This window comes from Equus asinus, chromosome 6 (assembly GCF_041296235.1).
Source record: "Equus asinus isolate D_3611 breed Donkey chromosome 6, EquAss-T2T_v2, whole genome shotgun sequence".
NCBI classification, from domain to species: domain Eukaryota; kingdom Metazoa; phylum Chordata; class Mammalia; order Perissodactyla; family Equidae; genus Equus; species Equus asinus.
This window is the reverse complement of record NC_091795.1, coordinates 78,630,575-78,658,444: the sequence shown is the minus strand read 5'-3', so window position 1 is coordinate 78,658,444 and position 27,870 is coordinate 78,630,575. Positions and strand designations below refer to the sequence as shown.

The 27,870-nt window shown below is 39.4% G+C and overlaps 1 protein-coding gene across 8 annotated transcripts in view; it reads left to right on the top strand.

Moving 5' to 3' along the window:
• Positions 1 to 27,870, top strand: part of CLIP4 (CAP-Gly domain containing linker protein family member 4) — a 101,616-nt gene that overhangs the window by 40,998 nt on the left and 32,748 nt on the right. For 2 of the 8 annotated variants that reach the window (XM_070512360.1, XM_014850419.3), the window contains exons 1-8: positions 376 to 689; positions 7,578 to 7,725; positions 15,072 to 15,211; positions 15,997 to 16,090; positions 17,200 to 17,361; positions 19,090 to 19,208; positions 22,369 to 22,605; positions 26,474 to 26,609. In XM_070512360.1, the coding sequence (XP_070368461.1) occupies positions 7,593 to 7,725; positions 15,072 to 15,211; positions 15,997 to 16,090; positions 17,200 to 17,361; positions 19,090 to 19,208; positions 22,369 to 22,605; positions 26,474 to 26,609 (1,021 nt within the window). In that variant the 5' untranslated portion in view covers positions 376 to 689; positions 7,578 to 7,592. Of the gene's footprint in view, positions 1 to 375; positions 690 to 2,015; positions 2,241 to 7,577; positions 7,726 to 15,071; positions 15,212 to 15,996; positions 16,091 to 16,955; positions 17,010 to 17,199; positions 17,362 to 19,089; positions 19,209 to 22,368; positions 22,606 to 26,473; positions 26,610 to 27,870 lie in introns of those variants that run through there. The other 6 variants (XM_070512359.1, XM_044772185.2, XM_070512356.1 and 3 more) reach the window with 4 other exon arrangements.

Here is a 27,870-nt window from a genome sequence, read left to right as displayed (position 1 = left end):
CTGGTTCTAACAGAGACTTCTGTTATAGTTAAGAACAATTCAGCTAGCCACACCCTAACACCTACTAACAGTAGTGTCTCTGAGGGATAGCTTAAATCAGCAATAAAAGTGAACTGTATACCTTGGGAATGTCACTAGCAGCACCTTCTATTAAACACAGATCTCTATGAGTTTCTATGACTTACTAACAATAGGGGCTCATTTACAATTGCTGAAAGCCAACCAAGGGCAGATTACCTTCCTCCTTTTAACCAGTTTAAAGAGGTGGGCGAGGTCAGACAAGAACAGGGTGTGATGAGAGCAGGGAGAGTGAGGTGGAATCCCCAAAGGGAGGAGGAAGCATCTGTGTCACATTAGCATCCCTGAGAGCACATGAAGATGAGGAACCGGCAGGGGCAGAGATACTGGCAGCTGACCAGGGACTGTAGGGTGGTCATGGTGCTTAACTATTGCATAAGTGCCATGGATTTTAGTTGACAGGATGCTGCACCTGATGCAACAATGTGACGTGACTGTTGCAAACAACTGTTTTGATATTTTGAGCTATGCTAATAGAAGCAGAGGACCTAGAAAGGGTGGCAGTTTCTCTCCTCTGCACTCAATGGGACACCCCATTCATTCCTGAGCGTCACATTCAAGAAGGCTCTGGATAAGCTGGGATGCATCACGAAGAGTTCCTCAACACACTGGTGAGTGGGAGGGCAATCATGTCACATAAGGAGCAGCTTAAGGGATAGAGAATGCTTGTCCTGAATACCCTGGAGTCAGAAGCGATCTGGAAGTCTCTGGGGTAGAAACAGCCCAGTAAGGAGACGCAGGGAACCAGATTTTAGCTCCCAAGGTAGGAAGAACTTTTCAACAAGGCTGGTCAAAGATAAAACGCCTGCTCTCAAAGGAAGTGAGTCCCTGGTTACTGGAGGTGTTCAGCTATGGCCACTCGGTGGGAGGATATTGTACAGGGGGCTCAAGAAACGGGAGGGGGGCCATTTCTAGTGCCTGGAATCAATGATTCAAACAGGAAAAGGTGCTCTGGTGTGCGCCCGACACTTAGCTCTGCTCTTGACGAGTCTCCGACAGACATTCATTCGTTTAACACCTGCTATTGCCTGGTACCGTGCGTGGTGAACACGGAAGTACAGTGTGGTAGTTTGTCTTTCAGAGCCAGAACAAAAAGGCCTCAGAGAGAGTTGTTCAGATGTAACACTGCTGACTCAGTGTTACAAACTTCAGTCTTGGGGAAACATGGGACTCATTAAGTCCCTTCGTTAAGGGGACTCATTAAGTGTCAAGTAACACCTTTCCTGCCATATGGATGACAGATGAAGGAAAACCAGGACGTCAGCATTCATCACCACTTTCTGGTTTTTGGAGGATGGAGAAGGGGACCAGGAGAGAAGAGGGTGAGAAGGGGGCAAAGCACCAAGGGAAATAAACTTCTGGGATGGCTACTTACTTCTCCTGTTCTGCCGCTACACTGACACCCATGGGTGTAATTATTTAGCTTGGGTATAGCATTGACTAGGATTTTTACAGCAAGACCTGGAAACAGGTAATTGACTGATGGACCTACTTTGGGCCATGCACAAGGCTAGACACTGGGTAGCCCAAAAAGGTAAGACTCAGTCCCTGCTCCTAAGAAGGTGGTAGGAGGGCTTCTAGCCTAGGCATGGGGGACAGGGAGGCAGGCCAGATTCGGTTAGCTAAGGACACTAATGGAGGAATGTCTGCACCCTGTGTCATGGGGTGCTTCCCACATTCACTGGGCCAGGAGGTGTTCCGAGAGCCTGCCTCGGGCTGCGGTGGAAATATCACAGCGGCACCACCTCCACGCAAGGTTAACCAGGGTACCCCCCAGACAGTCCTAACCTCGAGGCCCAACCTTCAGTCGGTGGAGGGGCTGCGGGGTCACAGGCAGCAGGCAAGCGGAGGCAAGCGGAGGCAAGCACGCGCTCCTCGCCTCCGTGCCCCCTTCCCGGCGCGTGCGCGGGACCGCCACCGAGGCCTGTGCGCAGCCCGGGCGCCCGCACTGCGCGCGCGCGCCGACCCCGCGTGGGTCCGGCTCGGGCTCGGGCGCGCTCAGACGGCAGGCGGGAGGGCCGGGCGAGGGCGGGAGCGGCGCGGCGGGAGGCTCCGCGGCCGGGCACCGCAGACAGGCGTCGGGCGGAGGAGCGCGCCCCTCGGCCTTTCCTCTGCGCCCGCGCCTTCCCAACCGGCCGCCCCGAGAGGACCGGAGGAGGCAGGTGGGGCAGGAGCGCGCGGGGGCTCCGGGCCGGCCGGGCGGGCGGGGCGGTTGGCGGTTCGGGGAGGGCGGCGCGGAGGCGCTGGGGGCGCCGGCAGCCTCGCGGCCGCCTCCACTGGGCGCCAGTGTCGCCGGCTCCGGGAGGCCTCCCTGGGGCGACTGCGGGGGTGGGGGCGGCGCGGCCCACCGGCGAGGATGTGGGTTCTCGTTTCCGTTCCTCGCGGACGGTTTACCTTAGGATGAGACGCGGCGGGGTGGGTAGGATGGGCCGGACTCCGGGGCGGAGGAGCTGGGTTTGGCCCCGGCTCTGCCGCCCCAGCCTTGACCGCCCTGCGCCCGGGGACTGCCTCCCGCGGGCATCCGTGTGCTGCGCGCTGTGCGCGGCCCTGGTCGTTTTCCTGGAACGGGCCTCTTCAGATCTCTCGCGTCTCCCTTTGCTTATTAAACTGTTTAAGAAACCTTTTGCCAGTGGGAATTCAAAGCTAAAGCAAATGACTTTGCTTCCAGTCTTTTGCTTCCCCGAGATTCCTTAATTCTAAGTCGTGGAAATTGGGAAGGGAAGTTGGCGGAAATACTTGCGCTGAAACCTGTCCTACACAGAGACGCGGTTTAGAGACGCATCCTTGTGGATTAGATGGATGGGTTTATATTGTCAGCTTTCTTTTGAATTACACCTCGGGTTGCTCATTCATCCAGCGACTACTTACTCAATTGGGATTTAAACTGTTTGAGACAATGTTTTGATATGTATCAGAGGATGATATTCTCCAGGGGTAACTGGCTCTATGTTGCAGGCTAGACTGTGGTTCGTATTGCAGCAATGCCATGGTGTAAATCGGTGCCTTTGAAATATTTCAATAAAGAAACACTCTCCTTCTTAGAAACACCCCCCAAATACTTTGTACTTCACTTTCACATTGACATTTGTCCTTTATGAATCTTATGCACAATTTAAAGGAAGTCGTCTGAATGTCAGAAGATCACGTGGTACAGGACATGTAGCAACTGTGGAGGGAAAGCACACAACTGAAAATGGCAGCAGTCTCCCTTTCTACATTTTTATGATGCAAAACCATCCCGGTGCTAACTTTGTTCACATAAATATGCATTTTTAAATACTTTGATTTGAGATAAACTACCTGGGCTTCAAGATTGGATCTTGAAATGTAATGAATATGTTTCTATTTTATAGAAGACTTGGCACATGGTATGTTTGTAGGATTTATGTCAGACATTTCAGGTTTAACAGATACGTTTCCCGCCAGCAAGATTTTTTAAAAAAGGGATATTTATATGGCGTCTTTGTTTGCTCATGACAACTCCAATTTTGAAACATATCCTAGTGATCTTTATTTTATAGAAGCAACTTAACTCTTTCCTCCTGTTTAAACCTCCGAATATCTGGCTACTTTTAGGCTTACTGTTCCCTTGTTCATTATGTATAATTATCTTGCTATGGGTTCGCTTCGTTTGTTAGTTTTTGTTTCTTGTTGTTTGAGGCATCTGTATATTGTTTTCTCATCTGGAGTTTGAGCAGCACTGTTTTCCTTCAGTGATGCTTAAGAGAACTTTCTGTGACAAGGGAAGTGTTCTTTGCACTGTTTAGTATGGCAGCCACTAGCCACATATGGCTTTTGAGCACTTGTCTGGGGCCAGAGCAATGGAGGAGCTGAATTTTTAATTTAACTTACATAGCCACATGTGGCTAGTAGCTACCTAGTTGGGCACTGCAACTTTAAATTGTTAGTCCCTCAGTAAGCCTCCCCTGGCCCTCTGGAATCGAGCATTTATTACAGTTATACTGTAGTTACAGCTTTCTTATAGGAATCCTACAGCAGGCTGTAATCTACATGAGGGCAAGGGCATATCTGTTTTCTTTACCTTTGCTATGCCCAGCCTAGGACTTAGTAAGAAGCTCTGGATAAATATTTGTTGAATGACTAAACAAACTTCTTGAGGGCAGGTATCTTTTATATTCTCTCTAGGGCCTAGAGCTGACTAAGTATCTAGTACTGCAAATACCTGCTTAATGATTGAACAAATTTCATGTAGGTGGCAAATAAATAGATAACTGGAGATATGTTTTAGATGCTTATTTTGGTTAATTACTTTTTGGAATGTGAAAATAAAGACTCATGAAAATGAAGACTCACGACAAAATACTTATGAGGCTGAACAAAAGGACCTCATGATGGCAACTCGTGGGGACACAGCTTGGGCCTGCTAGCTGAATAGCTCAAGGATGCCGCCCTTGAACCATATTCCAAATAAATTTGCGGCAGTCTCTCGCCCTCAGTGAGATTCCTTAATGAGGCCCTAACAGCCTTGAATCACTCTGAACTTAGCGGGCAGCCTACTCACCACCATTCTGTGTTAGGGCATGGACAAGGAATCCTTGAAAAGTCATGAGATAGCGTAGGCACGTTACGAGATGCTTTTGCCCAGAGCTGATGTGTGGTGATGGTGTAGGATGGGATTCCTGTATACATCAAAGATTGGGGAATTTGATTCTAGTTATTGCATCTGTTAGGTACACAGTTAATTAGGGCTGACTTTTATAGGCTTACCTATATCACCTGTCATCACCAGTTAACCATAGCAGGATTTGAAAGTATGTACGCAGTTCAGATCAGTACATCTCTAAGTTTGACCAAGATTCCCAGGTGTCATGCATCTCAAAATCCAGAAATGGCTTTTAGGGAAGGATTCTAAGACTATACAAAAGTCTGTAGAATGCATAATTTTTTTTGGTGGGACAAAAGGTAGAATGTTGGGTTTTTCATGAAGGAAAGGAAATGGGACTAGGGAAAAATGCCATGAAGACGCAAAATGCAAAGAATGTTCCCTACACTGGTGAGGTAATGTAGCTTCCCTGGGCTTCAAGTAGCTAACTGACAATGATGAAGTTGATTACATCTTTTTGAGTGAATCATCTTTCCACCTGGAATCTAGGATTTGAATATTTATTAAATATGTGTAAGACACTAATCTAGCTCCTGTGGCAAGTGATAGTTGTGTAGGATACAGGTCTTATCCTAAGGATCTCAACAGTCTACAAGGAAACGAAAGGTGCTCTGGGGATGACTTTCAAGAAGTATTTTTGAGTGGGAAACCCCGCTCGCTCTTTGAACAGGAGAGTTGGAAAGCTGGCCTCTCTTAACCGACTCAGAAAGACAACCACCTAACCACTCTGCTGAAGAAGTGAGAGTATAAAAAACGTGACTGAGTCCCGAAGTGTGATTGTAGTCAGATTACTCTCCCTAAAACACAGCTTGAATGGGGACACCCTCCTTAAAAAAAAAATCGGCGATTTCCTGGTCCTCATGGAATTGAGTGGTTTGGTGTTTGATCAGGTATTTAAAGTTCTCCCTAAAAATCCATTACAGCCTTACCTCTTACTGTTTTCCTAGATGTACCCCGAGTTCCAGCCTGCTGTTCCTTTAAAGTGCTCCCCTTTAAGTTTCTGCCCCAGTTTCTGCTGACTCATCTTTCAGGACCCATCTCAGGTGCTGCCTTCTTCACTGCACCCTTTCTGATTCTCAGGAGCTCCCGTAGCAGATATTGCTTGTACTCACATTATGGAACATATCCCATTCTGTTTCATCATCTACAGTTATTAGTGCTATTTTATTCACCCTAGTAGGTTGTAAGCTACCGACAAGCATGGACCATCTCTTACTCCTTCTCGTATTTTCGGAATCATCTAAAATAGTGCAGTACCTTGTACATAGTGATTAGATGTTTATTAAATTTTATTTCTGTTCTTTGACTTTAAAGGAAGCTTCACACCCTGTGTGGGATATTTTGTCCACACTGGCTGCCAAGCAAGTAGAGGCCCACAAGTAGAAATCCTGAGTTACTTCAGCCCTGAGAAGCTAGAGTTTTGAGGAGGGCCATCTTTGTGCTGTGTGTTACATTTTGGAATTGATAGTGTTTAAAGAAGATCCCCATGCTATGTGACACCAATTCCTTGTTATTTTCCTATATATGTGGTTAATAATAGTTATTAACTATTAGTTAATGGTAACTCATAGTCAATGTGAAAATGATTCAAAGTATTGGGTGGCAAGTAATTTTAGCATTCAAGAAAACTTGAGTACCTTTAACATGGTAACTCTGGATTAGGTTAACATATAATATCCACGTCCATGTAAACATGCACCTTATGAGAAAAAAGGAAATATCTTACTCTTTACTGGTTCCTACTACTATTCAGAAAACCTGCGAGTCAAGTTGGAAAGGAACTAGTTAGCTCAGAGAGGTGACTATTTCCTTGGAGAAGGGTGGTGATAGTAAAGATGACTAAGTTAGATGTAGGGTTGGTTTCCCAAGGACTATAGAGCACACATTGAGTAAGATCTAGCATGTATTATATGCTAGAGGAAACCATCAGTTAACTATTTTTGCTTATTCTATTGTTTCTACTGAAATAATCTAAAATCATTTTATTTGGTTTTGTAATATGGTTTTCTGCTTATATTTAAAAACATATAGAGATTCTTAATATTTCAGACTTTAAAGAATTGATGCAAAAGAAACTGGAAGGTTTTTAGCCTCATAGTTCAGTTTTACTAACATTTTCTCTGCTTTCTATGTCATTTCTTATATGTGGGCTAAGAGTGCGGCACCCATCTAATTTAGAGCAAATTTATTCTAAGTGCTCATATTTTCTGGGAAAAAGGGCTGATATAAGCGATGTGGTCTAAAAGGCATGGCCTTCCATCTTCTAGAATAGAATGAAGAACTCCTGTACATTGTTAGGAGGTGAAACAGTGTCGGTGAGCTCTTCAGTTGGTACGAGCGATGTGATTAATTTTCGGTAAAGTTTTCTTGGCTTTCAGAAAATAATGAGAACATTCCTAACTAGATTATTTTCATGTGATGAGTGCATGGCTTGAGCTATTGGGTGACAGATGATCTAACATGTCAGATGCCGTGAGAAGTTAACAGGTCCATCAGCAAGGAATAATATTCTCGTTTGTTACTGTGAGTAAAGAGAACACCACCCATTTAGATTAGCTCAGCATTGAAAAAATGTCTTCACCTATTGTTGGGAAATAATATTACTCCTGAGTTGATATTACCCCTGAGCTTTGTCTGAAAGGATTGCCTGTGCTGCTGACTCAGTGAGAGGGAGCGTGCAGCAACATACATTCTTTAACAGCAGTTTGCTAAAACCAGGTTTTTTCCTTCCCCTCTAAAAGAGATTCTTGAAGGTTGAAGTTAAAAATGTCAGTAGGTTAGATATTAAAGAATGTAGGCTTTTTGTGACTGAAAGCAGTCATTCTAAGTTGCATACAAATATAATAGATATGCTGTTTTTTCCCTCTCATTAAAGGTGGCTTTCTAGAAGATGACCATAGAAGACCTTCCAGATTTTCCATTAGAAGGAAGTTCTTTGATTGGAAGATACCCATTTTTGTTTCCAGGTTCTGATACGCCGGTTATCTTTTCCATTTCTGCAGCGCCAATGCCTTCAGACTGTGGTATGTTAAGTAGCTGTGTTTGTTTCTGTGAACTGGCAGCTTAACGTCTGTCTTATGCCCTTTTTGCACTCATAATTTTTCCTAAAACCACTTGTTACGGTTTTGATGAAATTCCGAAAGTTTTCCTTTTTCAAAAATATAATTGCTTATTGCTTTTTCTGCCTCTTAAGTTAAATGTTTTATTTCTGCTGTCAGCATTTTTACTATGTAAAAATGTTCATTTTAAGTACCATGGTGGATTTAGAGGATTTTATTTTTAGAATGCAATAGTGCTTAGACATCTAGCATTGTTCTGTATTGATGTATTTTGTTTAAATATACTGACTTGCTTAAAAAGCCATATACTAAAAAAAATGATTTAAAAGCACTGTGAAATAGCCATCTCTAAGGGCCCTGTTGTCTCTGAAATGCTAGGATTCTAATTAACAAGCCAGATAATCACTGCCGAAACGATTCAAGCTTGGGTGACATGTAAGGACAAGTTAGTGTTTCAATACGCAAGCAAGCCTTGTTAGGATCCTGTCTCTGTGGTCGCCAGTGTGATTATCAATGGATACACAGATAGCATATAGTAAAACAAACAAACGAAAAAGCCATGTTTTCTGGGCTTCTGCTTATGCAGAAGGTGAGACCTTTCCCTGGGATACGGAGTGAGATTGGTTCATATTTAAATTGGTTCATTTAAATTTCCTCTGTAAAATGTAAATTTGGAAGTATTCTAGTTTTTATCTATTTAGACTTATTTCCCCAGGACCATATTTTATCAGATAGTTGGTAGGGGAATGAAAGAAAACCAGGAGATAAATTTGATAGATTTGTTACATTTGTAATCTAGTTACAGTTTTTCAAGTAAAATATTGGGTCACTGTTTCAAATTGTCTTCAGAGGTAGAGATGACGCAGTTTTTAAATATTAGTAGGTATACAGTTACTGGATTGGGAATTTTTCTTTTTAGTCATATCTATTCTAATAACTGCTCATCTCCAAGTACGCTGTTTTTATGTGTTCAGATTCTGCAGCAGCTTATCTTGCAATCTTCAAAAATATTATGTAAAACCTGTGCCTAGATCCTAGGAATTATTTGCAGCTTTTCAAAAATTGACTGGGTTTATTTTCAGTTGGAACAAAATCAGTTATGCGGGGAAAACCTTGAACTAAGGCCCTTTGTACCCAGCTTGTGACCCTTACCTCACTGTGTCTTTGGTTATAGTTGTCGTATTTCCTTTCCTAGCCTAAAGCTCTTTGGAATGGGGTAGCAGTCATGTTTTATTTTTGTTTATCTCAAAAGGGTTGAGGGTTATTATAGTCATTTGTTGATATTAGTTGCTCAGTCAGTGTTTGTTGAATAGGTACATTGAATGAAAGGTGACAGTGGATATTGACCCCTTTGTATAACAGAAATTAAACATTGCCTATCTTCTTAGAATTAGAGATTCTTAGAATCTGAATGGTCCTATAGCTCAACTTTCCCTGCTCAGTTCCCAGTAGAGAAATTATATTTTTTCAGGATCTCTGACAGGTAACCATTCAGCCACTTGGATGTCTTTGATAGTGGGAAACTAATGAAGTAGTCCATTTCATTGTTAAAAAAACTTCAGTTGTGATAAAATTGTTTTTGTATATGGACTCAAAATATGTCTCCTTGAAACTTTGGCCAACTGGTACTACTTTGATATGTGGAACAAACACTTCTTTATATGATAGCCTTCAAATATTTGGAGATAATTTTCATATTTTTATTTAGTCTGTATTTCCTTCGGCTACACGTTTCTAGTTCCTTCACCAGGCCCTCATTATCAGGATTTCTAAACCCTTTTCATTCTAGATGTTTTCTTCTTAGTATACTCTACTCAGTGTCCCCTTAAAAAGTGGCTTCCAGAATTGTTGTTATTAAGTATTTATGGAGGGCCTGCTATGTGCTAGGTGCTGTCCTAGATGCTGGGGAATAGCACAGTGACCAAGACAGACATTCTAGTAGGGAAACAGACAATAAACTAATGAATAAACAAAACATAATATTATAGACTATAATGAGTTCTGTGGAAAAAAGAGACAGGGTGCTGTGAGAGAGGATGGGGAAGAGGGGCTGTTCTAGACAGGTAGACGCTGGAGGAACAGGAGAGTCGGCCGTGAGACGAGCCTGGAGACAGGCGTTCCAGGCAGAATAGGAAGTTGAAGACACAGACTCGGGGAAAAACTGTTTTTTTTCTTTCTTAATTCCTAAGGATGATAGATAGCGATTGTGGCTGAGAAGCGAAGTGACTGAGGGGCAGAATGGTAGGGGATGATGTTGGAGAGGACGACAGGGCTAGATGATGCAGGCTCATTTAAGCCTTGGCGAATGGGAGCCACTGAATGTGAGAATGAGATTAAAACCAAGAAACAAAGAAAAACAAACCAAACCACACAAACCAGAGCTTAGACATGCAGCTCAGTGTTGACTCTCAAGGTGGTTCCCTGGAAGACTAAAGGTTGTTGGAATCCTTTGCTTTGAATGCCATCGGAACCAGTTTACACGGAACACACATTACGTGCGCTATAAACCCCGCAATACATTGTTATTCTTTCTGCTTAAACAGTGAATCATCTCTTAAAGAGATTTAAATAATAACAGAAAGTCTTATTTACCCACGTAGTTACCAAAACAGTGCTCTTCATTCCATTGTGTAGATCCAGGTTTCCGTTTGACCATTTTCCTTCTGCCTAAAGGACTTCCTTTAACATTTCTTGTGGTGCAGGTCTGCTGGTGAGGAATGCTTTCAGCTCTTAACGTGTTTGAAAACATCTTTATTTTACCTTCTTTTTTGAAAAATATATTTGCTGGGTATAGAATTCTAGGTTGATAGTTTTTTCTTTCAGTACTTAATGTTGCTCTGCTCTCTTCCATCTTGCATTGTTTCTGACAAGAAATCTGCTGTCATTGTTGTTTCTCTGTATGTAACATGTCTTTTTTTCCCCTTGGCTGCTTTTAAGATTTTCTCTTTATCATTGGTTTTGAGCAGTTTTATTATGATGTACATTGGTATAATTTTCTTTATGTTCTTGTGCTTAGGGTCTGTTAAGCTTCTTGGATCTGTGGGTTTCAGGTTTCATCAAGTTTGGGTAATCGTTTCTTCATGTATTTTTTTTCTGCCCCGCCACCTTTTAGAAACTCTAGTTACATGTATGTTAGACCACTCCAAGTTGTCCCACATCTCACTGATGCTTTTCATATTTTATTTTATTTTATTTTTGAGGAAGATTAGCCCTGAGCTAACATCTGCTGCTAGTTCTCCCCTTTTTGCTGAGGAAGACTGGCCCTGAGCTAACATCCATGCCCATCTTCCTCTGCTTTATATGTAGGACACCTGCCACATCATGGCTTGACAAGTAGTGTATAGGTCCACACCCAGGATCTGAACCTGCAAAATCCGGGCTGCTGAAGCAGAACGTGCAAACTTAACTGCTGTGCCACTGGGCTGGCCCCTTTTTTTTCATATTTTAAAAATTTCTTTTCTTTCTGTGTTCCATTTCAGATAGTTTCTATTGCTATGTGTTCAAGTTCATTAATCTTTTCTTAGGCAGTGTCTAATCAGCTGATGATCTTATCCAGTGTAATTTTCATCTCAGATGTAGTTTTTATCTCTAAAGTTTGGTTTGCATTTTTTATATATAGTCCATGTATTTACTTAACCTTTTGGAAATTTAGAAAACAGGTATAATCACTGTTTTAATGTCCCTTTCTGTTAATTATAATATTTTGTCAACTCTGCGTCTGTTTCAGTTGATTTTTCCAATGATTATGGGTTGTATTTTCTGCTTTCTTTGCATGCCTGGAGGACTGATTGGATGCCAGACGTTGTGAGTTTTACCTTGTTGGGTGCTGGATATTTTTGTATTCCTATGAACGTTCTTGAGTTTTGTCCTTGGAGGCAGTTAAGTTACTTAGAAATGGTTTGATCCTCTCAGGTCTTGCTTTTAGGATTTGTTAGGTGGTTCTGGAGCAGAGGTCCTCTGGGGCTAATTATTCTTCACTATTCCTCTACCCAATGCCATGTGAATTTTTTTCCAGCCCTTTTGGTGGGAACAGGCACTGTTCCCGGCCCTTATAAGCACTGGGCACTAACCCCTCTAATCCTTTTGAATGGTTCTTTCCCTTGCCTCAGGTATCTCCTCACAAGCATACGTTAAATGCTCAGGTGGGAACCTCTGCAGATCTCGGTGGTTCTCTTGCTGTGCATCTCTCTCTGGTACTCTGCCCTGTGAACTCTAGCTGCCTTGATTTCCTTGGCTCTCAGCATTGTCTCTTCAACTCAGGGAGTCTGCTAGGTATTTTCTTGGTTTCCCTTTCTCTGCGCTGGAGCCTGGAAACTCTCAAGACAGAAACCTGGGGCAATTCTAAGACTCACCTTGTTTGTATCCTGTCTCTGAGGGATCACTGTCTTTCATTGCCTGATGTCCAGTGTCTTGAAAACTGTTTCATCTGTTTCCTTTGGCTGTTTGGTTGTTTCAGATGGAGGGGCAAATTTGGTCCCCATTATGCCATCTTGACTTGAAGTGGGACATCCTCTCCCCTCACTTTCTTTTGATTAATTTTTTTTTTTGCCCTATGGGAGCTTAAAATTTGGATGTAGTTAGATTTGTTAATATGCGATATAGCATAGAGGTTAAGATTATAGGTCAGTCTGGCTTTAATCCTGACTGAACCACTTACCAGTTGTGTGATCTTGGACAAATTACGTATTTTCTTTATCCCTTTGTTTCTTCTTTGATAAAATGAGAATAATATAGTACCTACCTCATATGGTTGTTATCAGGATTAAATAAGTTAATATATGTAAAGTGCGTAGAACAGCCTGGCACTTATTAAGCACTTGATAAGCATAACATTTTATCGTTAATATTTAAATGAGGTGACTGCTGTTTGCCATTACCTCAGTGTATAATTACTGAAGCATTGTTATACGCTTTAGTATTTATTGGGCTAGTCCCCCCTGACTCCCAAACATTATTCTTCTTGGTTCAAGTGTTCTTGCTTATTTATAACTCTTACATTTACTTTCTAGGTCTTTGCTACTCAAAGCGTGTTCCTTAGTCTAGTAGCATTGGCATCACTGGGAACTTGTTAGAAATGTAATCCCAGGCCCCACCTGAGACCTACTAGATCAGAATCTATATTGTGACAAGATCCCTAGGTGATTCCTATGTATGTTAATGTTTGAGAAGCTCTGGCACAGATGAACTGTAGAATAATTTTGTCTCTCTCCTCCCACGAATAAATCAGTTTTCTGATTTCTTTTGCTATTATAATCAATGCTAGAATAAGCATTCTTGTACATGTCTCCTTAGGACGCATATAAAAGAGTCTGTTTAGGTATATATTCAGAAATTTCTCTACTGGAAATGCCCAATGCCTAGTAAAGTGACTGATCCATAAATATTTAGTGAATGGATGAATCAATTAGACTAAAAAAAAAAATCCAGTCAACTGAAATTTATAAGAAACACACCCAAATCTATGAAGAAACTATGCAAGGTGCTTTTCCACGCTGGATACCGATCCTTTTCTGAGCACAGAGGACCATTTTGCTGTCTGAGATTTTGGATAGTATCTCCTTCTAGTTTTAGTCTTTCTGATTCTCTCCTAGTGGACTCCTAGTCCACTTTTCTGCATGTCCTTGGTTTTGTGCCTCTCCTTTTATCTTTTCGTTATCCTGATTCTAAAAGTAAGAATTATATGTACATGATATCATTTTGGAAAACATATAAAAGTACAACGAAGAAAATTTAAAAAAAACCACCAGCCCTGCTGCTCGTGCGTGCTGTTAGGATCTGAGCTCAATCGTAGGTTCTCTTAGGGGCAGCATAGTAGAGGCAGGAAGAGAGAGCTGGTTCTCTGCCCCGCATTTGCCACTTGCTAGCTGTGTCACTTTGAGCAGGTATTATTTAGTCTGAGCTCTGGTTTCCTCATCTGCAAGAGGAGAATAATAATATTGCCGGATAGGGTGTTTGTGAGGACTTGTAAGGTGTTTGGTGTAAATGGTAAGCACTTGGCAAATGTTGGCTTTCTAATGCTTCCCTTCTTCAGATGCCTCTAGTTTTTTAGATTCCCTGTCTTTTTAAGGATTGTTCAAGGTAGTAGAATTTGATTTTCTTTCATTCTCTTTTATTCTCTAACCATAGGACAATCTAACTTTTCTCTGAATTTTAAGGAAGTGAGTTTTTTTTTTTTGGTGAGAAAGATTGGCCCTGAGGTAACATCTGTAGCCAATCTTCCTCTTTTTGCTTGAGGAAGACTGTCACTGAGCTAACATCTGTGCCAATCTTCCTCTGTTTTGTGTGTGGGATGCCACCACAGCATAGCTTGATGAGTGGTGTGTAGGTCCACACCCAGGATCCGAACCTGCAAACCCTGGGCCACTGAAGTGGAGTCCGTGAACTTAACCACTATACCACCAGGCCAGCCCCTTAAGAAAGAGGTTTTAGGAGATATTTGGATCATGTTGAATTTTTTCTAGTATTCCATGTTTTTTGTTTCGTTTTGTTTTGCTGAGGAATGTTTGCCCTGAGCTAACATGTATGCCAGGCTTTCTCTATTTGGTATGTGGGTTGCCGCCATAGCATAGCTGCTGACAAGTGGTGTAGGTCCACAGCCAGGAACTGAACCCAGGCTGCTGAAGTGGAGTGTGCTGAACTTAACCACTAGGCCATGGGGTCAGCCCAGTATTCCATGTTTTTACTGATGCATATTCCAAAACAACCCCGTCACTTTGTCCCAAGGTTTCACTTCTGCATTGTCAGATATCGTTTCCTTATGGGTTGGCATGGCTGTTCCCCTCATGCTTCTTCAGGGGGTAAAATAATGCCTGTTTATTATAGAAGATTAGGAAAATGCAGAGAAATAAAAAGAATATTTTAAATTACGCATTGTTCTAGTACACTGTTGATATTTTGCCATTTTTCTTTCCTTATATGTATGTTTCAATTATAGATGTGGATCTACTGTTTATGACATATTTCTGTTTGAGAGGTGAAAATATTGGTAAAATTTGACAGATTTTCTGTGCCTTAGAAATAGTTCTTGGAAAGTTGAGTGTTTGAGATTAGGGTTTGTACACTCACATTTTTGTTCCATCTATAATGAAATGTGGTATGATAAATGGAAAGCTCATTCTCACAACAGTTCAGGAGTGCCTCATACTTTTTGGTGATCCTGAGTTTGGTTGTGAGAATTACTTAAAGTAAACCTACTTTTATTAGCATCTAAAAATATTTGTATCATTTGAGCCCTGGTCATATTGTCTGTTATTTTCAATGTATTCATTTGGAACTTTGAATAAATTTAATTTTCACCTTTTTAATTTCAGAGTTTTCTTTCTTTGATCCTAATGATACATCATGCCAGGAAATTCTCTTTGATCCCAAAACTTCTGTATCCGAATTATTTGCCATTTTAAGACAATGGGTTCCTCAGGTCCAGCAGAACATCGACATTATTGGAAATGAGGTAAGGAATTCTTAGATTTTAAGTTTTGCATTGTTAGCATTGTTAATGGTATAGATTTTCTTTTTCCCCAATATGAATGGTGATAAAGGAGAAAGCTTTTAAAGACCCTGATGTTTATTTGTATTTCTAGGTTTTTCTTGAAGCCGTGAGTGAGGACCGTACGTTCTTTCCCTTGTTCCCCCTGCTCCTCACTTTCTAACAGCTGCATCTGTGACATTATAGACTCTTGGTGGGAGCAGACATTTTCCATGTTTATTTTCTTTGTATGAATTAATTTTGTAAAGTTTAAAAAGTACATTTCATGAGGGGATTTGATTACCATCGGGTTTTATCTGGGTGGCCTGATAAAGATCTAGGCTTAAATATGATTTGTAAAAACATTTGATTTTTCTGAAGGAGGGATGAAAGAATAATTGGGCTCCCTGGCCAGCATGTTGTCATGTTGTAGGAGGAGAGAGCTTATACTTTTTTCGAATACCATTGCACCCATTAGAAAGAATACTTTGCTTATTCCTTGAGAGGTTAGAAACATGTTTGTAGTGCCGGATTATCTTGAAATATTCTTAAGAATTTCCTTCAGTCTGGTGACAAGTTCGGTTTTCATTATTGTTGTTGGGTTCAGATTTAAAATATATCCTCAAGTGAAGCCAGTTCTATCCACACATTTTGTTGAGAACTAATTCAGATAAGCGTTAACTTGATTAATAACGTGGTTCCCAGCATTGGTTTGAAATCAGTTGACTTCAGGAGCCAGGTTGTAATCGTGTCTTCCTTGGTTTCCACAGATTCTTAAGAGAGGTTGCAATGTGAATGACAGAGATGGGTTGACAGATATGACTCTCTTACATTATACTTGCAAGTCAGGAGCTCATGGAATTGGTAAGTATGTGTAAAACTATTAATTGCTCAGAACATTTGTATTTGTGCTTGTGTAAAAGCTATGTTTATGCCAGCCAGAGGCCCTGTGAGGACACCTAGCTGATGATAATAGTATTCCCTGAATAGGCGAGGATTCAGTTAGGTCCTTGCAAAAAGCTTGTTCCCTTTTCTTCCATTTCTCAAGGGGGTCTTTATAGCCTCCTGGCACCTCCCAGCTTTTCTGGAATAAGCTTCATGCTTGCGTGCTCTCTAGGTGAGAGTAACTGGTAACACCCTATAATCTTCCTGAGAGTTTACGGAAGGTTTGACAATCCAGGCATCCCAATCCCCACAGACCCCGGTCTTTAGGCTTGTCTCAGGTCTGCTCCTATTTACTTAACATGTGTTCATATTTTCCCAAATTGGTATTCTCCTGTGCTTTATGCTTGTAAACCTGCCTCTCTTACTTGACTGTGTATTGTAAACATCTCTCCCTGTTTCAGTAATCTGATATAAGGCTTCTTAAACTATGGATGGTGAAGGACTCTTTTTTTTTTTTTTTTGCAGTATCATGGACTAATACATTTGTAAAATAAAAATGAATTTTAATATAAAAATGAAATAAAGACATATAAAATATAAGCCAAAATGTTTTTCAAAGGTGTAAAATTACAGTTTGATTGAGATATTCAGAAGAAATGATTATATAGAGAAAAAGAAATGAGTTATCAAAACTACAGACAAATTGTAGCTTGGAGCTGGCAGTGGTCCACGGAGCACACTTTGAGTGGCGCTGGTCTAGCGCATTCTTTTTAATGACTCTATAGTATTCCATTATGGAAGTCTCACAATTTATTTAACCAGTTTCTTGTTATTGTACTTGTAGGTTGTTTCAGAATTTTATTCATAATAAAAAAGTGCTGTGATGAACGTCTTTACAGTTAAGTGTTTATTCGTATCCCTGAGTATGATTATTTTCTTAGAATAAATTTCTTGTAAGTGAAACTTTTGAGGTGTAAGTGTGTATTCAGTATGCTGTTTGCTTTGGCTTTTTAAATGAGGTCACAGATAGCCATCCATTGGAACTTAAAATTGTACTGAAGAAAAATAATTTAGAAAACCTTCTTTAGGTGATGTTGATACAGCTGTAAAATTTGCAACTCAACTTATTGATCTGGGAGCAGATGTTAGTTTGCGGAGTCGCTGGACAAATATGAATGCTTTGCATTATGCTGCTTATTTTGATGTCCCTGAGCTTATAAGAGTGATTTTGAAGACATCAAAACCAAAAGGCAAGTACTATGAGATCACCAATAGATGTTACTAATTGAACATTTTATTAGTGGCATAAAGATGATAATTCAAAGAGGTTTTCCCTTCTAATCCATCTTGTTCCACATGACCTCCTTTCTAATTTCTTTTTCCAGAAATAGTTTAAAATTTCTTTATTGAAGATTAATTACTATCCTTTCACAAAAAGGCTTTACAACGAATAACGAAGTAAAAACATGTTCTCTGGGTTTTTATATCTCTCCAAAGTCCCCAGTATAACCTGGATTTTATAAAGTGTAATTGAATCTTTGTGCTTTATAATTCTTTTTTCTTATTTGAGTAGCCAGAAATAGAGCAGTAAAGCCTTCAGAGCTAAGCATTGAAATCATAAAGAATATGTATTTAGGTGGCATCCAGTTCTGAAATTCTGTGATTCCATTAGAGGATAAAATTTGGGGGTTATTTTTTTCTCTTCCTCTCTTGATGGTGATATCCTAAAATTGAACATCATAATGTCTAAATTACAGCCCTGGCATTTTGACCTTCTCTCTGGTCTTCTCAGTGGGTCAGTTTTCTTTGGAGAAAAATATGAGAGCAAGTGCAGTAGTATCGCTTTAAGTTAAAGGCAGCATGCAGTGTTTTCTCCATTTGTGGAAGACTCAATGGGTAAATTCCCCAGAATGTTTGTTTCTAACCTTTGCTTTGTTTACTTGTCCATTTGCTCTTTAACTTTTACCTTTTCACTTTTTGATTGACATTAGGAAGAAAGCCTCTCTTGACAGTTCAGTGTCTTTAATAACTCAGGAGAGTTTGTCCTGAGCGTGTCTTGGTTGTTTGCAGTTGTGGGTAGGGCATGTGGAGTGGTGTGGTTTAGATTAAGGTGGGATTAGCAGAACCCAGAGGTCTATGGAACCCTTGTTGTAGAAAACATTCTAAATGGGATCTCCAAGTCTGGAGGATTTCCTCTGTCTAAGTATAGCATCATGATGATTTATGGGAAGTTATTAAAATGTCCTCAGAGTCGCAAGATTCCTTTTCTTACTGTGAAGTCCCAATTCATTTGTTCAATAAAGTGTTATGTAAGCATTTATGTGTTTAGTTAGTCTTTAACGTATTCCTAGTTTGAAAATTCTCCTTTGTTTTACCTATCCCTTTTTTGGTAAAGGGCTAGATAGTAAATATTTTAGGCTTTTTATGGTCTGTGTTGCAACTACTTGCTTCTGCAGTTGTGGCATGAAAGTAGCCATAGAGAATATGTAAATGAATGCATGTGGCTGTGTTCCAATAAAACTTTATTTACCAAAACAGATGGTGAGTTTGATTTGGCCTGTGGGCCATAGTTTGCTGGTCCCTGACCTAAACCCTACTACCTCACTGTAGTTGTCATGGCAAATATACAAGAGGTTTAACAGGAGATTGTATTGATACTTACTTTTGCTAATGTAGTTATTTGCCTTTAATTGCTTTTAAGTATAGTTTAGTTTGTGATGGTTGGAAAACCCATGATAACATCAGTCCATTTTATAATGAAATTTCATTGTACTAAGAATATAATTGGTTAACTGGATTGTAATATGAAGATTTTATTCCATTGTGAAATGGTGCATCTGGTGGGTTGGTTTAAATCTCATAAATGGCTAAGAAATCTCCTCTGCCAACTCCCCCTCAAAAACTCAGCCTGTCTCCTTTTACATTATAAGAGCTAAATTTAAAGTTTTAGTTAATACGCTTGTGATGTTTAATTGCAGATGTGGATGCCACTTGCAGTGACTTTAATTTTGGAACAGCTCTGCATATTGCCGCGTATAACTTGTGCGCAGGTACTGTGAAATGCTTATTGGAGCTTGGAGCAAATCCTGCGTTTAGGGTAAGTGGTTAAATTAAAAGTGAAAAATATTAAAAGAATTAAAATGTCTAACATTATCTCCCAGTAAAGAGAATTTGGATGTTGCTGTGGAACTCTTATATGAGCAAAGAATTTATGATTTTGTGCCCTGTATAAAAGGTAATGATGATAAACTTTATCTCAAATAAATTTAAAGCATAGCAGTGACTTTCAGTCTCCTTATTTTGTTAAGCTCTACAAAACTCATTTCATTCAGCAAAGTAAAAAGCTCCTTAAAGTGTCATCATCTTTGAGTTTAAGCATCTTTCATTTGGGCTTTTGATATATTTATAAAAAGTTAGCTGTTAAATAAAAATGCATCTATTAAAGTTGTATTTCTGTATTAAATGATATTTTAAATTCTTTTGGAAAGAAATTTTATTCCAGGCAATTTAAAAAATTGCATATTTAAGAATGGAGTAAACCTTTAAAAATCAAATTAAAGGAAACATTTATTTTTTCATGGTAATGTCACTGATTAACAAAGTTAACACTCAGGGTGGAATTTCATAATCTTTAAATCCTTTGGTGTTTTATTGTCTTCACAGAAGCAGCTTCCAGTGTTCTTTTCCCTTGTGTTAATGACAGTGACTGGCTCTGGCAGGGTTATTAGCTGGGTCTCTGCCTTCCCGTGAAGGGGCCGAATGGGCAGTCTTCCTGCCCGTTTTCCTCTCGTCTCCCCGCCTTCTTGTTTCCCCTCTCCTCCCTACTTGTTTGCCACTTTTCTTTCTGTTTAACCCCATCAATTAGTTAGTTAACCTCACCCTTCCTCCTTCCTTCTCTCCTTCCTTCATACCCTATTGTTTATTGGGCACTGGGAGAATACAGCAATAAATAAGATGAAAGTTGTCCTCGAGGAGACTAATCTGCAGGGGATGATGGACAAGTAAGCCGTCAGTTTTACTGTAGTGTGTTAAGTTCGGTGTGTTACAATACGGGGTCAGGCGGTGTCTACACAGAGCACCATGGGGTCACATAGGAGGGGCGTCTGTTCTAGCCTTAGGAAGGCTTCCTGGCACAAGTGACATTGAGTGCTTAAACATAGTTAAGAATTGACCAGACAGAGGAGGGAGGTGAGAAAAGCAGTTTAGGTGGAGAGAGTAGCCTGCACAAGGGCCAGGAGATGATAATTTAGTTTGGCTGCTATGTGAAGGTGGTATGTGTCTGCTTTTGCTAGTACAACCGTTGACACAGCCCCATTGGTGGAGAGAATATTTTGAATTTAGTAAGGTGTAGTAAGGTACATCATTGAGGTAAATTACCAATTCAGGCCATAAACAATTAATTATAGATTACCATATTTTGAATGTTAATACTTAAAAAAAAAAAACAGTGGTCACATGTGGTCAGCAGTAGCCCAAGGATACTACTCTGATAACCACTATTTTAGAAGAAAATAGAATTCTATAATTAATCATGAACAAGCCTTCTTATGTTAGCATATCATCGTTATTTTTTTATTATTTAGTGTTTTTTTTAACAAAAGTTTTAGTTGCTAAATTTTATAGGAATTGACAGAAGTATGTGACTTATTCTAGAAAAGTGAGGACTTAAAATCTGAAGTAAAATATTTATTGTAAATACTGCTTACAATTTATCAGTACAGATTTTTTTAAAACAATTTTTCCCTCTCTCTCCTTTTATCCATAGTACATATTAGTGTTGTACATATCTTCCTTATGTTTTGTATTTTTTCTTTGAAATCTGGGATTAAAATAGTTCACCATCATCTCAGAAATTTGATAACATGTCTTCCTACTGTATTTGGACTTAGGGCCAAACCAATTTGGATTTTAAAACAAAAAATGTGAGGTACGTACTTGCAAACTAAGTGTGTTCTAACAGCCCCATTCTTTTAACCATATGGATCATTTGAAGATAATTATTGCGAGAAGAAAAGGGAGAATAGTTTCTCAGCCAAAAGAATCTTGATTTATTATATTAAAGAGATTATAATCTAGAAACTTCCTCATGAAATCTGAGTTTTTTGGTTAGGGAACGTAGAGGAAAGATAAGTTGTTTGAGGGGAGGATAGCGTGGAGGAGAAAGGCTGGGAGTCTGGAGGGTCCTAGATATGGACTATAATGTCATCTCTGCCAGTCATCGTGTAAATGGCTTTGAGCGAGTCATTAATCTCTAATGCCTAATTTTCCTAATTGGCAAACTGGAAATGTTAGTAATATTTTACTTGTTTAGTTGGTGATTGTCTCTCCTACTGCAATATAAATTCTTAATGGACAAGGATTTTTAGCTGTTTTATTCACAAGCTTTTTCTTGATGTGAGAACCAAATGAGATAATTTATATGATAGGGTTTTGATTAATAAACACCATGCAAATGTGAGCGGGCATACAACTGACCGTTTTATCTTGTTGCAGGATAAATCTGAGGATACAGCCTCTCCTTTCTAGTGAGAACAGGGCTGTTTTCTTAATTATAGCCCAAATTTTAGAAGTATCAAAACTCTAGTTTCTGTTCCTGAAATCTGAGTCACTCCGTGAGTGGGCAGGATGGGTCGAGGTCACAGAGCTGAGGTGGCGGCTGTGGGCTGGTGGAGAGGGGCTCAGATCTGGAGCGGGGGAGCCAGTCAGTCCTGTGACTTCTGTCTCTCACTTGCCTTCTCTAAACCTGTGCAGCCAGGCATGCTGTGCCTCATGGCGGCCTTAGCACTTGCTCTTTTCCAGGTGTGGCATGCATTTCCCTACCAGCTAACCTGCGTGGTACCCCCTCATCTCCTTCAGGCCTCTTTGTCAATGCATTTTAGCAGTGAGGCCTCCCCTGACCCACTGCATGAACAGCCACCTCTGTCCAAGGGTCCCCTATTCCCTTTCCCTGGGTTGTTTTTTCTCTCTTCACTTTTTCCCATTAATATACCATATATTTTACTTGTTTGAGTCTTTGTAGTCTGTCTCTCCCGCCAGAATGTGTGCTCTTCGAGGGCAGGGCTTTTGTTTTCTTCCCTGTGGTACCTTTAGCACTGAGAATGGTCTCTGGCGTATAGCAGATGTTAAATGTGTTTGAATAAAGAAGTGGTGAATGAACGTAACTTTTTACATTTAAAACATCCAAGAACAACTTTGCATGACTGTGTGGAGCTCTAAGTAGGTGTGCATTGCAGTTTTCCTCTTCTCTTTGTTTGCAGAATGACAAAGGACAGGTCCCTGCTGATGTTGTCCCAGACCCAGTCGAAATGCCGTTAGAAATGGCCGATGCCGCAGCAACCGCTAAAGAAATCAAGCAGATGCTGTTGGATGCGGTGCCTCTGCCGTGTGATGTCTCGAAGCCCGCACTGCCAAATTATGATCGTGTTACCAGCAAGACAATGCTTACGTCCCTTGGCCTGAAGTTGGGGGATCGTGTTGTTATTGCAGGACAGAAGGTATCGTAAGTAACTACAGTCTCTAAAGCTCTGTCCCAGGTCGTTATGTCCGCGGCCTGTGCGCCAAGGGTGCAAGCAGTGTGGGCAGAGTTTTGAGTTCTTTTTAAAAAAATTCAATACATATGTAGAAAGATACTCAATAGAAAATGTGAAACTTAGCTGCACATTTACTTTAAAGTATGATTTAAGAATGTAAACTATTTGAACTTAATAACGAAGACGAAGACATCTTTATTGGAATGGGAAAAGAACAGGGAGAGCTGTTGGGTGCATTTAGCGGGTGAGCTGAGAAATCGTCTGGCCTGGAGGCTTTTCCTTGCAGCCGCCCTGCCATCCTCATGGTGTTTCTCCCATTGCTACCACCTCACAGAAATAAATGGAGCAAAGGAGAGACTCGCCATTCAGGGGCGTTTGGCTTTGAGATCCCACAAATAGAGAAATCTTAGGTCTTATTTTAACCTGATAATAAAAACGGATGTGGAGAAGAGGGCTCCCCACAGACACCTCTTTTCCTTCAAAGCCTCGGTGTCCTATGGCGCTCACATGTTGCTTTCTCCCTCTTTTAATACCTCATATGGGAGGGGTGTTTCTCTCTCTCTCTCTCTCTTTTTTTTTAAATTTTGGGGTTAATAGGGGGCTCACTGTGGAGAATGGAACAGAGAATTCCTGCTTGGGTATTCAGTTTCCTAACATAGTTAAATCTAAATATTTGGGTGGGCTTGTGGGAAAGGTGATGCAGGTTTCTCAGAAAACACTGAAATCCAGCAGTTTGATTTACTGAGAAAATTACTTTTAAAAGGGAAGTAAGCTACAAACTATTACGTTGAGAATGACATTTACCAACTTCCAAAAGCATACATTCATAGGACTTTTGTTAGTTTTTCGTTGTCCTAACTGTGGAGCTAAAATATCAAGAAGTCAGGAATGCATAGCATTTTTGTTTTTTTATTTAGGATTAATATTCAGCTTCTTTGGTATTCCTACCCTGTGTCTGAGAATGGACTTTTAGAAGAGTTATTCTGTTGCTTCATTTTACTTTTTATTTGGGATAATTTTGAGCTATATAAAAGCAGCGGCACAGGATGAATATGCATGTACCAGTCAGCTGGGTTTAACGTGACGGTCTCCTGGCCAGGCTCGTTACATTTATGCTTCTCTCAGTCTGTTGCTCATCTTTTCATTGTCTTGGGAGTGTCTGTCAAAGAGCAGAAGTTTTAAATTTTGATGAGGTCCATTTTATCACCTTTTTCTTTTACGAATTATATGTTTAGTATATCTAAGAAATTTTCTATGTTTTCTTCTATAAGTTTATAGTTTTAGGTTTTACATTTAGCTTTATATCTAATTTTGAGTTACATTTTATATAGTGTACTAGGTATAGATAGAGTTTGTTTCTCTCTCGCTCTCTCTTGAATTGCCCTCTCACCTTGGTTGGTTGACCATACATGTGTGGGTATGTTTCTGGATTCTCTTCTGCTCTGTTGATCTCATGGTTACCCTTTCTTCAATACTGTCCTGTCGAGATTGCTGTAGCTTTGTAGTAAGTCTTGCAATCAGATGTTTCAGGCCTTCAACTTTTTTTCTTTTCTCTTTTTTTTAGTTCCTTTGCTTTACCATGTACATTTTAGAATCGGCTGATAGATTTTTATTAAAAAATCCTGCTGGGATTTTAAATAGAGTTGTTTTAAACATAGATGAGTTGAGGAAAATTGACATCTTAAAATATTGAGCCTTTCAATTACAAACATAACATCTCTCTCTATTTAATAGGTCTTTGATTTATTTCATTAGAGGTTTGTTGTTTTAAGCATGTAGATGTTGCACAAACTTTGTTAGATTCGTGCCTAAGTTTTTCATGATCTTTGGTGCTATTGTAAATGGTGGTGTGTTTGAAATTTCATTTTCCAGTTGTTCATTGCTAGAATAGAGAAATAAAATTGATATTTGTATATTGACCCGTATCCTTTAACCTTGCTATATTTATTAGTTCTATTGGGCTTTTTTTGTGTGGTTTCTTTGAGATATCCTATGTGAACAATCATGTTGTCCGCGAATAGTGACAGTTTTAATTCTTTCTAATCTGTATATCTTTTATTTATTTTTCTTTCCTTATTTCATTGCCTGGGACTTTCAGTATATTGATGGATAGCAATGGAAAGAGCCAACATCCTTGCCCTGTTCCCAGTCGTAAGGGAAAAGCACTGTCTTTCATCATTTAGTGTGTTAATTGTTAGCTGTAGGTTTTGTATAGAGGTCTTTTATTAAGTTGAGGAAGTTTCCATCTATTCTTAGTTTGCTGAGAGGTTTTTTTAAAAATTATTATTATCATGAAAGGATGTTGAAATTTGCTCAGGGTTTTTCTGCATATGTCCAGAGAACAAGGTCCTCCTTGCCCTTTAGTCTGTGGATATGATGAACTTTGTTGACTAATTCTCAAATGTTGACCTAGCTTTGCATTCTCATGATAAACCTCACTTGGTTATGATGTTTTATCCTTTCTGTGTATCACTGGATTTGATTTGCTATCATTTGGTTGAGGATTCTTGTGTCTGTGTACATTTGGGATATTGGTCTACAGTTTTCTTTTCTTGTAATATCTTTGTCTGGTTTTGGTGTCAAGGTAATGCTGGCTTCATAAAATGAGTTGGTAATTGGTCCCTCCACTTTCATATTCTAGAAGAGTTTGTATAGAACTGATAGTATTTTTTCCTTAAATTCTTTGGTGAAATTCACGAGGGAGGCCATCTGGGTCTGCAGGTTTTCTTTTTTGAAGATTTTTCGCTACAAATTCAGGTGTGAGCTTTGACAATTTTTGCCTTTCCAGGAATTGGAACATTTCATGTCATTTGTTACATTTATAGGCTTAGAGTTATTCATAGTATTTTCTTACTATTCTTTATGTGATTGACAGAATTTAATGATGTCTCTCTTTCATTCATGATGTTTGTAATTTGTATCTTTTTTTTTCTTTGACCTCCAGCTACAAGTTTATTTTATTTATCTTTCCAAAGAACCAACTTTTGGTTTCGTTGATTTGCTCTGTTGTTTTTCTGTTCTTAATTTCTTATCTTTATTACTTCCTTCCTTTTGCTTGCCAAATTTGAGTCTTCACTTTCTAGTTATTAAGGTGGAAGTTTGTATCGTTGATTTGAGACCTTTTTTAATGTAAGCATTTTAGTGCTATAAATATCTAAGCACTGCTTTTGCAGCACCTCACAAATTTTGATATATTGTGTTATCATTTTCATTCAATTCAAAATATTTTCTTATTTCCCTTATGCTTTTCTCTTTCACCATGGGTTATTTAGGAATATGTTGTTTAATTTCCAAATATTTGGAGTTTTTCCATATATCTTTCTGTTAGTGAATTTCGGTTTAATTGCATTATGGTCTGAGAACTATTTTGTATGATTTCTATTCTTTTGCATTTGTATTCTGCCGTTTTGGGTGGAGTGTTTTACAAATGTCACTTAGGTCAAGTTGGCTTACAGCTAGTGTCAGCTTTCAGTTTTTCTGTACCCTTACTATTTTTTGCCTCCTTGGCCTATTGATTACAGAGAGTTGTGTTGAAGTCTCCACCTGTAATTGTGGTTTTGTCTATTTCTCTTTTCAGTTTTATCAGTTCCTGTTTTACTTGAAGCTCAGTTGTTAGGTGTGTACAGATTTAGGATTCTTATGTCTTCTTGGTGAACTGACTCTTTTTTGTCATTATTTAATGTCTCTTTATATTTAATGTCATTAATATTCGTTGTTCTGATGTCTACTTTGAGAGAATGGTTTTTAAAAACTTCCATGGTAAAGTTTCAAGAGTAGCATGCTTAGAATTACTAGTAATACTCAAAAGTATTCTGATTTATATTTTTTTTAGGTTGGAACGTTAAGATTTTGTGGAACAACTGAATTTGCAAGTGGGCAGTGGGCTGGCATTGAGTTGGATGAACCAGAAGGAAAAAACAATGGAAGTGTTGGAAAAGTCCAGTACTTTAAATGTGCTCCCAAATATGGTAAGGTAGATACTATCTAACTTAATGGGAATTAATTTAAAATAATCAAATTTTACACTTTCCTTGTTTTTAAATAGAACTTTCCCCCTGGTTACTTACGTGCTAAATGAAGGGGCTACCCTTTTTTTACTGTAAGCAGTAGAGTGATTGGGAGGAGGTGTCTCGCTAGGAGTACACCCTGCTCTGTAGACCTCCCTAAATCCTCCTCATGGTGGGATCATAACTGAGGGGGGGATTTTATTATCAAGGTGCTACAGAGCTCTGGAGGGTGAAAAACTTGAAAAATTGGAAAAGCAAGTGAGGCCAACTTCATTACTGTACTCCTCAGTTGGGATGCTTCTTTCTCTTTCTGACAAAGGTTTGTTTAATTAAATTCATGTTCTCTCTCTGTGTCTCTTACGGATGGACACACACATATACACACACACACACACACTGACACATTGATTTCAATTTGCTTTTGTCACTTACTATGTTGTGAATATTTTCCCTTGGTTGCACGGTATTTCATCTTCTAGCTTGACAGGGAGGCAGTGGGGTACAATGCTGAGGAGTGTGCACTGTGGACTTGGACTGCTCGGGTGTGAATCAGCTGCCCTACCTACCAGCTATTTGACCTTTCTCTTCTTTGCCTTGGTTTGTCTTTGATACAGTGGGGATAACAATACCTCAGGAATTTATATGAGGACTATAAATGTGTTGATAAATACATAAAGCACCTAGAATAGTGCATGGTTCCCTGTAAGCACTCAAAAAATATTAGCTATTTGCTAGCTCTGATAAATTTGTCAAAATTACCAGTTTCCTTTTATCATACCCTTAAGAGGGAGTTGGTCTGTTATTAAAGATTTTTTTTGTTTATAAAAAATACTCATTGTATAAGATTTGAAAAGCATAAAAAAGAAGAAAATAAAATCACCTGTATATTCTTTCTGTTTAAATTTTTTCACAAAATTTGGATTATATATATCGTTATATATTTTGCATTTTTACTTGACATCCTATTGTAATTTCACCAAATCTTTAAATATTGTTTGAAAAATATGATTTTTAATGGCTTCATTTCCTTTAATTTTTCTAGTTTGATGGGTGAAAATTTCTATGTTTGAATTCAAATTTCTTTGATTGTGGTGAAATGAAACATTTAAAATGTTTTGTTGTAGTAGATGGACTCTGTGTTATCTTGGCAATTGCCAAGAAATAGTTGTTCATATTATTTATCCATTAAAAAGGTGGGATATTAGTGGTTTTTAAAAAACTG